Genomic DNA, 13,148 nt, shown 5'->3' on the forward strand with positions numbered 1-13,148 from the left:
TATTACAAATTTTTCGTTTAAATGTTCAGTTTTGCTCTAACATAAAAAGATTGAGCAACTATGGGGTATCAATTGTGCAAATTTCAATTGTTTCATATTTTTACCAAAAATACTTGATTTATTTTATTTTCTTCCCAAACCACCAAATACAGCTCATAATGGCCATTTTATAACAACGTATTCAACATATTTAACAAATACATGTGCACAAACAACCATGCCCTAGATAGGGATAACCTACCCAGGAGGGATTCGAAAACGTGACCTATTGTTTGGCAAATGAGGACTATACACTGCCACCACCAAGGGCAGCAAAATTACGGGACTTCAATCCATGTATTTCCCCACCCAATTGTCATGCAGCCATGGCCTCTGGCTCACTTAAAACTTTAAAAAAAGACATTTCTTGAGATATTTTAATCAATGTATAAACCTGATTAATGCCATTCCCCTCCATTATCAACTATAAATATTAAATAATTTTTTTTCTGAAGGCCTTGTTACACAGCACATTGACATGCACAATTTAACGCATGAATGATTTTGGTGGATTGGAAAGGGACATGTGGGAATGCATGAACCAAACTAGAACATGTTCTACTTCCTGTTCATGTACTCCCACAAGTTGGGTGGCGACACAGTGCATTTCCAAGTTCATTCACACGTTCATACATTTAGACATTAACTCGTACATTTTAATGCATTGTGCAACCAGGCCTTCAAATACTCCATCTCATAATCAATAACAATTTTCACATTATAAATTACACATAAAGTAAAACCTCTATGTAGTGAACCTCTTTACATAGTAAACCTCCATACTTCATACCACCCCTACGGTCCCATCTTATTTACATGTAAATTTAAAGGCAAACCTCTATGTAGTGAACCTCTGTCTCTTGTAAAACTCCACTTATCATGCCAAGGAGACACCCCCAAGATGGTCAAACTACCTCCACAAATAGTACCGAGGCAACTAGAGACCATTCAGGCAGCCGCGATTACATACATGGAATAACATTTTCAGCGATAAATGTTTCACACTTATTTTTTTTTCTTATACACCTATCATATGCAGTAATTTTCAGGCAAACCATTAGTTATGGCCATTTTTTTCCATTAGGGAGGAATACATAACAGTAAATTAGAAAAAAGGATCCAACTATCCTAATCATTTTAAGTGTGTGTTGAATTAAGAGAGCTCACATTCTTTTCTCTCAAACCATGGTAAAAATCACGCGATAGCACTTGCTTTCTGTTATTATTATATAATAAATATGTTCACTAATGCATGTATGTTTGTTTAAACACATAAATATAATGGTTAAAAATACAGTAGTACCTTTCACTTCTGAAGGAAATGAAAAAATGGTGCCTATCACTAAAACCTCTCTGTGGTGAACCTCCATACATCAAATTGCCCAAATTTTGGTCCCCTCCATTACGATGTAAATAGGCTTCACTGTATATCACTAATTGTTCCAAAAATAAAATTAAGAGGCAATTCATAAATGGATTATTTTAAACATTTAAACGTTAACAATTTTCTCCTATGAAGTGTTGAGGCTCTGCCATTAAAAATATGTATTGTAGACTTCAAATACAAATCCATAAATGTACAAATTTCTCTGGACTGTACCTTCATTGCTTCAATGCCCAAGCTATCAACACTGCCAATAATAGTCATCCATATCATTTTAAAACTGCTTTTTAAGGAATCAATGTGCAAGCAAAACTAAATATTTGGGCTGAAAATCAGCTAGTATACCTTCACTTTAAGTTAACTCATTGCATAATGGTTCAACAAGATAAAGAAATCGATTCCAAGGAAATAAGGTTTATTACTAGAGAGGAGATACCAGGGAATTTATTTTCAGGGGAATATAAAACAATACAGAGGAATTGATGAAATCCAAGACATTTTTTGAATTGAGGTGAAATGAATCACATACAAAAATTTTATTCCAAAGAGAAAGATGCAATAAAAGAGCCTCAACAGCTTAAGCATGATGAATTATGATTATGAAGGACATTCCTTTCGTTGGAAGAATAGTTAACTTCAAACTAAAAATTAAACCAAGAATACTAAAATTCAACTTTTAATTACATGCAAATAGACTTACCGATGGCATCATAGAGCATTGTAGATACCCATGACAGGAGAGCCAATGATGTAATATCCCCTAGACTAGCAGCAATAGGGGTTGCAACATTATCAGGGTTTATGTTGCAGTGTCGAGAGAATACTATCACAGCAGCAGTTATTAAACCTGCCAAAGAATGATGGGTAAGTATAAGAAAGGAATCAACTTATGAGAACTTGAGAATTTTTTTAATTACATATTCTTATTCAGAATGGAAACTAGACAAAAGTCAAGAATATAAAGCTATCAACGCAAGTTGAATACCCTACATATTTATTAGAATAGTGAACCGTCAAAGCATATCACTAACTAAGGCAGCACTTTTCATGTAATTAATTGAGATTAAACAGACCAGCTAGCCCATTACCTCTTAGAGCTTTTACAGAGCAACTTTGGATTACATTAGGTCAAGTGAAAAAATTAAGCCAGTTAGCCAAGCATAATTTCCATCAATCATACTATTACCGCAATCCCCCCAGAAATCAACTGCAATTGGTGTTACGCAAAACCACCTCAAGAGTCTTTACTACAATACAACAAAGAATTTAACGAGAAATAATGAGGTGAGATCTAATGGCACTATAAAATATTTAAATTTTGGAATTTCTAACTAGCCACCTATAATTTGCTTTAGCCTCACCACATAAAGAATTCACAGCGACTGTTTCGCAATATCATCACATTTTAAAATATACAGCAAACTCCCGATTGTCCGGCTGCCGTTTATCCGTGTTGCGGATCATCTGTGCATGATTTTCACCCTGCACAATTTTTTCCGTGAGCATTAGAAAAAATAAAATCAGATGCAAAATCATCAGAATTACTGCAATGCTAGGACACATCGCACTTATCATTTCATTCAGAATCCCCTTCGTAAAACGGAAGAGATCGCGTGCTAGCTGCATTCACGGGAGCACCGTGTTCGTGTTTTCCAAGCCTCGCAGTGCGCGACCTCGCTCCGTGATCACGGATACACGTCCGACAGCAGTTGCAACCCGGGCAACTTGTGCGAGACGCGACCCTGTGGTGTGGTGCCTGACAATGTAGTTTCCGACGTTGAGCAGTGGTTGTGAAGCATTTGTGCAAACCACTGTTCTGTATCCGCGATCACACAGCCATGGATGTGTGATTTTCGAAACCAGGCCTTACATGGAGGATTAATAATACGAGTACAACCATGTTATCGCCACTGAAAAGATCGCTAACTGGCGAAGTAAGCTCTCATTGAGTCCAGGAGGCACTCTAAAATAACAGAATAACTGCATAAATAACATTATATTGTTTTTAACATAAATTATAAACATTTCAAGGCACTTATGTGACAGTTTGGGTTATCAGTGTTTTCCGATCCTCGGGAAATCGGGAGTCCACTGTACTTAAATTCTTAAAAATCAAGAAACAGATACAACAACAGTAACAAGAACACGTAATTTCAGTCCAATGAAAGTCAAAATTTACAGTTACGTTTAAATTTAAATACCAAACCACAAGTCTTTACAAATGCACACAAAAACAATGACATTTTTCAGGACTAACTTGATTCAAATAATACAAGAAACATTAAAACTTCATATCCATCTGTATTTTCCTGTACCAAAGACGAAAGTCTTTACATTGCCACAGTAGTTCCACTGATTCGTGCATCATGACAAACATTTTCAATGATAACATGGATGATATTCCCCAATTGCCAAGACCTGTAACAACCCGGTTTTTGCGAGCGTTTAAAAAACAGACCGAAAGTCTCAAAGAAAGTGTTTCATGCACCATATAAATTTTTATGATAAGGAAAAATTAAGACATTGCATCCTAAGACTATTAAAAATGGAGTGCCATTGATATGCCAGGGATGCTGGTGACTCCTACTAATAAAATATTTATTCAGTACACTCGAATAATTGTAATTCATACACAGAATTTCCCATAACTAAATGAAAGGTTTTTCTTTCAAATATAGCCAAGAATTCATATATATTCGCTGCATAAGGATTTATAAGAGAAACTTTAAAACATAGGATATGGATAAAAATATTCCTTGATATACAGTGAACAGCCACTGAATCAACAAATTGTAGAAGCATAAGCTAAACCAGGGATGAGTAACTTAAAGTCTGTTGGAAAAGTTATAGGAACTACAGCATAAAGCAAAGGTGATTTTCAAGGGCATCATAGAAAAAAATTCTTCACTTTGATTGGGTTTATATGCAACATTTTGTGGAATTTAGACAACACCAGTGAAAGTGGGCATATTTTATATCACTTATTTCAATGACTGGTGTCACCATATCTTTTTCATCAAAACATTACAGTTTTTTAATAATAATATTCCTTGAAAATGACAGATGCCAGGAGAAAAGATAGATGAAAAAAGTTTAGAATTTACTAAGTCATTTCTCCATCAAGATTTTAAATTTGAACGAATATGGTACTTAACACCTAAAACAAATTTAAATAAATATGTCTAACGTCCACCAATTGAAGCCTGAATCTGTTGAACTTACCTAAAACAAAGCTGGCCACAGATGCTGTTACAAGACTGCTTGCACAGAGAAGGAAAGCATCGTCCAACCCAAGAATTCTACCTTTAAATACACTTATCACAACAGCAACAAGAGAACTAAGAAAACCAACAACAATAGCTTGGCACTGAAAAGAGAAAAAAATAAATATTAGATCCACAGAAGCAATCCAATCGGTTATTTATCTCAGTATTCACTACTCATAACCAGTTTCACACAACATTAGATTAAGCATAAGATTAATTTACTTGTACGGCCGGCCTCCGAGCAAAATGCTGTGTGCTGGAGTTTTTCCACCTCTTATTACTGACCCATATTTATATGTACTGACCCATAATACTATTAGTATGCATTGAAGTTACAGTATATAATACCTTTTCATAATTTTTAAATGTCTTTGTCCAACACTAATTGTTTTAACTCCCTTTTCTAGAAGCGAATAGGTATGGTGTGCTTCACTTAGGTTAAGAGCAAACTCCAAACACATTCCTTGACCAATTTCATTGTTTTACAAGATAGAAAAAAGGAGATAAGCTTGCATGCATATAAATAATGATATTATCTACTTTAACATCCATGAAGAATACTTTTCAGTTGGAATATATAAATATTTGGAAATATTACTTAAGCTCTTTGAACAGTTCTAGAATTTCATGCATTTGCAAACTTTGCTTCACTCTTCTAAGAAAGTTATATCAGTAGAGGTCTTTATAAATTGATGATAGAAGTGTAAAAGAGGAATAGTATATGAGCAATAAACCCAGGTACGACAGCCATCACCTCCAGATACCCTCGTTATTCATAAGTGAAGCCGCTCTTTAGCATCACTGATGAAAAACAAAGGGTCATCACATCAATAGTTTGTGTTCGGTACGGGTGCCAGCCAAGAGGTGGCACCTGGCACATGGGCAGCAGCCAATCATGATGGTGCAGGGCAACACCTTTACATGGATCGTGGGGCTTATTCACAGTCTTGCAAAATCCACTAGACAGAGGCTTAACAACAAAAGATTGAAATTACCAGACAGTGATTGGGCCTACAAAGTAAAAGTAAGGTATTTTTAACTGGATTTATTCTAGCGATGCGAGGTAAGATATTATCAGGGCAGCATTTCAAAGCCTTAAGGAACTAAGTATCATACAAGCTGTTGTAAATTATCATCTACATAATTGCAAACAATATTGCAGTTCTTTCACAGTTGTTCCACCCTTGATTTTTAATTTTTCCCTTCATTTCATCCTCTCTCCAGAAAACACAAGAGTGTGACTGCACATGCTACAAATGCTTTAGGCCAGCCCTTGTTACTTGCAACAAATATGGCTTTCCAGCAATGTATGAGACATAATCGTACTGTTGGTTGGCAAGCCTAATGGTTATTACACATGGAAAGCTCCATCTATTCAAGAGTAATAGAGTACTATTTAGCAACAGTGGTCTAATCTGCCAGTCAGATTTAGTAGCTATAAACCAATCACGTCCTGTTTCATAAGCAGAAAATGATCTCATATTTTTAAGTCCCTGTGGTGTAACAATGACACCAAAATATTTTCCGAATTGAAACATGAATGATCATGTAAATTCTTCACCAACAGCTTCGATTACAAAAACTGGATTCCAATCCTACTATGAAGTAGCGGTTAGGCCTCATACTGGATCAAGTGCAAAGTAAAAAGGATTAAGGTGAATGAATATAAGACTACTTTACCTGAATTAAAGTTAAATTTCCAACAATCATGCTCCATTGTTCTTTTGGTGCGTCCATATTACCTAGATTGGCTTGTGTTGAAAGTCTAGATGCCAAAGTCATTTCAAGATTTCCTTTTAGTCCCAACAATGGAGTCACCAGTATTAACATTTCGGTGATATCTAGAAATACTGGCCAGTGCTGTAAGAAAACAGAATAAAATGAAATTAAGGCTTTACCTTTGAATAAATAGAACAGAATGAATTTTTAAATTATCAAAATTGATTGGATAGGAATAAGTACTTCCTCTAGCAATCAGCTACAGCAGTAGTGCATACACGTAAAAGTGAAAGGAATACACACAATTTAAATGGCAAAAATATGGTAATTTCATAGCTATTCCAGCACAGAAGCCCTAAAACAGCAACACTTGGACATTGAGAATGAAATATAAACAATGTCAAGGAAAACTAAAATGAATGATGCACTGAACTTGTGACTTCCATAACCCAGAAATAGATGAATAAGCTATACATGTATAGGAACACAAGTCCAGTGCTAAGGAAGTATGGATTCAACATAGCTCACACATGCCCATCATTTGCATCACAGGATCATAAGAGAGAAATACTAGTACTTTGAAGGAAGACAAGCCATACACTTTGCAAGTATGACCAAAACTAACTATGTTTTGCCTAGAAAAAAAGGCCATACCCATGAGATTTAGGTGAAAGCATACATGAAGTGCCATGCTTCCTGACAATTATTTGTATTGTCAAAACTTGTGAATCTATGGACATAATAAGTGAATAAAACATATAAGGACCAACAAGAGTCAAAAGCTCAATTCATCCAACACTGTGAGACCCAGAGTAACCACGAATATGAAATTAATTTTGAAAGAGCAACAATGACTGATTTCCACTCCAGGAAACAACAGGAAATATTACCACCAAAAAACAGTGTCAATGATGGACAATCACATCAAAACACAAACCCTTAGATCGGAAAAATAACCTAGAAGAATGTCACTGCATGGTAATGAATTTCAAATTAATATGACAAACCACCTATACTAAAATGATGAAGACATATGCCAGCCTAGCATTAATCCAAAACTTGTCTACTAAAAATGCATGTGGCTGAAATTCAAATTCAAGATTAATAATGATCTATTTCCCATGCTAATCAGCAACCAAGCATTAAATTCAAAAAGTAAACCTGACAGGTGAAAGAAAGACTTAAGAAGTTCCACATTCATTGAACATAAGGAAGATAACCACCTCAGAAAGGACTGGTTCTTTCCCAGCAAATTAACTGGATTAAGTTCCCTTGGGTTTCCGAGTAGGGGTGAGAGATCTAGCAGGTAACCCATTTTATGCACCACACAGAAGATATATTCTTATTTATTATCCCAGACATTAAAATGGATCCAGAACTGTTTATGGTAGCCAACTTCAACCCACCTGAACATGACCAAGGACGAGGCCTGCACCAACCATTCCAAATCCAGCTATTAGAAAAGGAATGAAGACCTGAATGGCTATGGTCCAATGGGTTTCTTCCGTCTCAATGGATGACTCTAACATCTGGGTTTCCGCAACTACATCGGGGAGCACCCCATTTTCAGGGTCCTCCACCAGAGTTAGCTCCACATCTTCTTCTATGACTGTTTCTTCAGGCTGAGTCATTGTTATGCCTGTATACTTACTTCTTAAGGGAGATGTACGCACATACCCTGTCCACCGGAAGACCCTGAATGAATGCAAACAAGAGAATTAGACTCATTAATTAAACACAAGACGACACCATATATCCACCACACAAATATCTACATATGATGCATTGAGATGATATACACATCTGGTATAACATTCACAATAATCTTCCACTAAAAGTTGTGAAAACTTTTAATGATGATCATTTTACTTTCATTCATTAGAAGAGAAAAGTGGCTGCTAGGTGGCCTTCTTGAACAAGATAAGATGACTGCCATGTATGTTTGTTACATTAGCATGAATATCCATGTTTAACTGAGATTAAAATTCTAAAAAAGTATCTCTCTTATTGAGAAACAATGAAACTGTGCAAGACACTCTCAAGGATGAAGTTGGAGTGCATAGCACATAAAAAAGCACCCTCACCCATCAAGGAATGCACCTAAGTTGAAGGCGAATTTTCAATACAATGGTAGTGAGTTTCAAATCTTTAGGAGTCAAAAAGATCTTTTAATTTGAATCAATTTACATCAACAAGGCAGGTAATATTCTCTCTCCTCTCTGTCTCTCCAAATGATTCTACATGCCTGACTTACCCCTGGCATCCCTAAAGAAATTGCCTATTGCCAGTTGGTTAAGGGATCTTTTAACACTATCATTCCCTTGGAAGTGAAAACCCAATTCAGGCTGTCCTATAGGACCTATGACCATGGAATTACCAAGTGTCCACTTTTTCCCATCCCCATCCGAGATGGCAGGTTTAACCCTCAATTCAGAATTGATTGCTGTGAGTAAATGCAATAATGAAAGGAGAATTAAAACGCCACTGCATACTCCACTGAGTACATACGGCTTCTTCAATTGAGAACTAGTAAAATGAACAGAGCCCAATATCAAACACCTTGTTAGAAGAGAGGAAAGAAACGAATCACATGAGACAAAATGAATGAACACATTTTAAATAAATAATGCGAAGGTTTGTCACACTCAACCAGAAAAAGTAAAATGAATGATTTTAAAAAATGCAGTGAACATGTATCAGCTGTAAGGAACGGTGTTCAAGTCCAGAATATTATATCTGAAGCACCATTAAGAATTTTTAGAAGCATTAACAGACTATTGAACTTCTAAATGATCAAAAGTGAAATGTTAATGATATGTAGTATGATTGCCAACATTTAAAAGTTGTTCACCCAAAACTGTTCCCCAACAACATACTACAGTCCATTGAGTTCGGTGGATTATTGAGCTTTTATCTACTTATTATACGCCAACGTAAACGATAACAATTGGTCAATGGAAAAGAAAAACGCAACCGAAAATAAACTTCATCAAATACATTCAGGGTTTAGTAACAATGATGATACTGGTTGGAAGACCGAAACTCAAAAGCGCTGTAACTGTAATAAATTAGGGAATTTTATTTCTCAAGTCGATAACTTATGATTCACACCATTTGTACTAGTGAACATATCAAACACGTCTCACATCATAACATTTCCCGAAAAGTGACCCTCACGCATAGCATGATGAACATGACCTCGTCCCATAAAAATCACGTTGCGTTACGGAGCGGATCGATAGATGCATGTGTGGACCAACTCCATTCCCAATGTAACGAAGGTGAGCAACCTCTCATATGTAACTTCTTGTTATTCACCATCAAATATTCTTCAAAAGCATACGCATCAGTGATGAAGTTTAATTCATATTTTAACTACAAAACCATTTGGCATAGCACACCACTCTGCCGGAGCAGACAGATGAATACATTTTGTGACTTGCACAGGTTTCTTGAGAAGTTATTACTCACCTTTTTTTGGAGATCGAAAGCTAAACACTGCCATTAAATGGAGCTTTATTTCATGATGCATGGACGGCCACCAAACACCCAAATTTGCCAATATTTTTGGCAATAACACCCGATGCCTCACATCATACACCACGAACGGATTCCCTGACGTCACTCAATGCCAGACGTCTTTTCCCCCGTCTTGCCACTATGCTGTATGAGAATTAAGCTGTACCAAATCATCACATTTTGCGCCGCAAGCGCACTCAGCAGATCGGTTTTGTTTGTTCTGTACGTTCTGTAGCAATTTCTCATTCGCTAGAATTATTTATTCAGGTAAAAAATGAGCATTTCCCCTTTATTCCCCATTTAATCTTTTTCGCACTGATGCTGACGCAAGAAATTACAGTGGATTCATGAAAACGTTGAGCCATATTTTATTGTCAATTGGAGTGAAATATACGAAATCGGAAATAAATGCAACCCAGGATTAACATAAAACGCGGGAAATGTAGCATGATTCAGTTGTGAATTAGATGCATTAAATATTCCTAAGGCCAAAATATTCTCAATTGATGCCTATTTTTACGAAGCCAAGTCATATATTGATTTTGCCCCAATTACGTAATTGTAGAGGAATTTAATAAAATTCTTTATCCCAAAAACAAAGCCTTTTTAAAACTGGAAAATGAAATATTCAAGGAAACCGTGAAAAATCCATATACATGAGGTACATGAGGTCGGTACATTTCGGTGCTCCATTCTCGCCCAAACCCATGTCTCGAGCGCCCAAGGGCGTACCCACGATCATAACTGGAGGGGGGCAAGCCATGGTCAAGGGGGAAGGGGGCAAACCAAGTTTTGACGTTGGTTTATGAGATTATTTCCTTGAAAAATAGTTTTATTTTACTTACATATCTTATTCTAATACATATAATTTTTCGTGGGTTTAAAGCAAATTTGTTGAACGCTTTCGTTTCAATAGGGTAGTTTCCTTCATCAAAGAAAACGACAGGCATTGATTGCGATTCGTTACCCTCCATTAGTGAATTCATAATATACGAACCATTTGGTTTTAGAAATCCCAGTTTAGACGAATGGCAATGGTCAATTTTAACCGCATTTGAAAAAGACCAGATTGGCGCTCATGCGATGCGACTCCACGTGACGTCACAGGGACCTAGTTTCTATACGAACAGATAGGAGTTTTACATCGTCTGAGATTGCCAATGCATTAGGCACAGAGCTCAGGGAAACATTTCTTAATAATCACCTATTAAAACTGCCTATGGTCGTAAAGGTTCCTTCGTTTGATAAGGTATTAATAATCCTTATTTAAGCCAAGCGCTACCTGCTAGCAGGGTACTCTGCTACCTGCTAGCAGCCTGCATCAGCAACCTGTGTCTAGCGGCGCACATGTCCTCGCCCCAAGGTCACCTCACCTTGCGGCAACGGGAACCAGAATGACGTCACACGGGCTTTTCCCGGCATTCATACTTAGCCGTCATGTTTACGCGCGCTTGAAAATTTTCACTTTTCATTTAATCGCGAAAAATAGATATCGCCATTTAAAATTCTAAAATTGAGACCACCCTATTCAGTACTAATTTTGCTTAAAGATTTGCGATTTTTGCTTCTCGGGGGAGGGGGGTGGCTGCCACCCCTGCCCCTCGCTGGGTACGCCCATGCGAGCGCCTCTAATATTTTCTCGCCCTCTTTCCTCGGCGTCCACGTTTCCATACCTTACATGCTGCACTTCATATCAGGATCACTACCAGCCTTTTCTTGACACTTACGTAACGACTCTCTCATTAGCTCATCCCTATTCATAGGCGGATCCAGGGGGGGGGGGGGGCACGGGGGCACGTGCCCCCCCCAGACCCTCAAAAATATGCAAGATTTTTAATACGCTCCCATTATCATTGCATTCGTTTTGTATTACGGGGTATCCTTGTGCCCCACCCAGAGCAAAATCCTGGATACGGCCTTGCTTGTGCCCCCCCCAGAAAAAAATCCTGGATCCGCCCCTGTCCCTATTCACAAACACCACTTTTGCTTTAAAAATTCCTCCTTACCCCTGTGCCCCTTTTAAAAGCATAATGTAGCACAAAAAGATGGAGCACACTCTAAACTTAAATTTCCGCCAGCATCGTTATTCTCTCTTTCCATTTCTGCATAAAATCGTTCAATTTAAAAGGAATTTTGTTGATTTTCATAAGACGAAATTTGGTCAAGCTTTAGAGACACAATATTAGCAACTGAGTCTGTCTGTTTGTTGGAAGATTTAATCAAAGACTTGTGAGAGAAATAATAGACCTACAAAGGAGAACAACAATAATTTTAATAGGGACAATCTCCTCAAAATTTGTCGACCGCGGCAACCGTTAATCACGAATCATAGCGGAATCAAAACCGTCCCCTCTTCCAGCCTTCATGTCATCTCCCCCTTCCGCCAGATACAGCACCTACATACGTGGGAAGAAGAATCCCTGGCGCAATAGAATCAATCCCTTGAGACAGCAACCAGTATTGGTCGAGATACGTTGGGGCCACCCAAAAACTGACGCGGAGAAATATCCCAAAAAGTTTCAGTCGCTTTAACAAAGAATGAGTCTGTCTGGTTTTTCGTTGACATTGATTCCCGGTTTCTGTTTATGACACACGAACCATAACTCGCGGAATAAGGAATCGTATGAAAAAGGAATGGGTATATATTTTTCTTTACTTTACATTGAAATAATATATCGATATAAAATGAAAACAAAGGTTGGCACATATATTTACAGGTAACTATGGACTAACATGCCCATTCCTGTAATGCTCAGAACATTTCGTACCGTAACGATCTATAAATATCGTGCATAGGAGAAAATGAAATTAATTAATATAACTCCATATTGATACACTTCCATTACGATCGATATACTTACATTACCGATCAAAATAATTTACATGCATAAATAGTAGGTACTTTGCTCTCATAAACAGAAACCGTTGTAATCGTTTAACTCACGGAGTTTTCGTTCATATGTGAAAATTTAATAAAATTAAAAATCAGTGAAAAATTAATAAAAAATCATAAGTTTGGTATGATAATGCCGTAAAATTTCTTAGAATATTAAAGCAAGGTGTTTTCAGTATCAAAATTAAAGCCAGCACGTCCAATTTGTTTTTGTTCAAATTCCCTACCTCTGAAAAATTTCATCTGCTAACCCAATATTCGAGGCTCCCTAATAGTGCCATTATGCTGTCGGTGTAATGATTAATAAAATAATTTTAGAGGCAATAAA

General features: G+C 37.0%; 1 protein-coding gene across 6 annotated transcripts in view; it reads right to left on the reverse strand.

Moving 5' to 3' along the window:
• Nucleotides 1-13,148, reverse strand: part of LOC124171628 (solute carrier family 41 member 1-like) — a 151,456-nt gene that overhangs the window by 27,384 nt on the left and 110,924 nt on the right. For 5 of the 6 annotated variants that reach the window (XM_046550829.1, XM_046550833.1, XM_046550834.1 and 2 more), the window contains exons 2-5: nucleotides 7,815-8,103; nucleotides 6,370-6,549; nucleotides 4,646-4,790; nucleotides 2,124-2,270 (exon numbers count right to left, since the gene is read on the reverse strand). In XM_046550829.1, coding sequence (XP_046406785.1) covers nucleotides 2,124-2,270; nucleotides 4,646-4,790; nucleotides 6,370-6,549; nucleotides 7,815-8,103 — 761 coding nt within the window. Of the gene's footprint in view, nucleotides 1-2,123; nucleotides 2,271-4,645; nucleotides 4,791-6,369; nucleotides 6,550-7,814; nucleotides 8,104-9,879; nucleotides 10,037-13,148 lie in introns of those variants that run through there. The other variant, XM_046550831.1, reaches the window with a different exon arrangement.

This window comes from Ischnura elegans, chromosome X, assembly GCF_921293095.1.
Source record: "Ischnura elegans chromosome X, ioIscEleg1.1, whole genome shotgun sequence".
Taxonomy (NCBI): domain Eukaryota; kingdom Metazoa; phylum Arthropoda; class Insecta; order Odonata; family Coenagrionidae; genus Ischnura; species Ischnura elegans.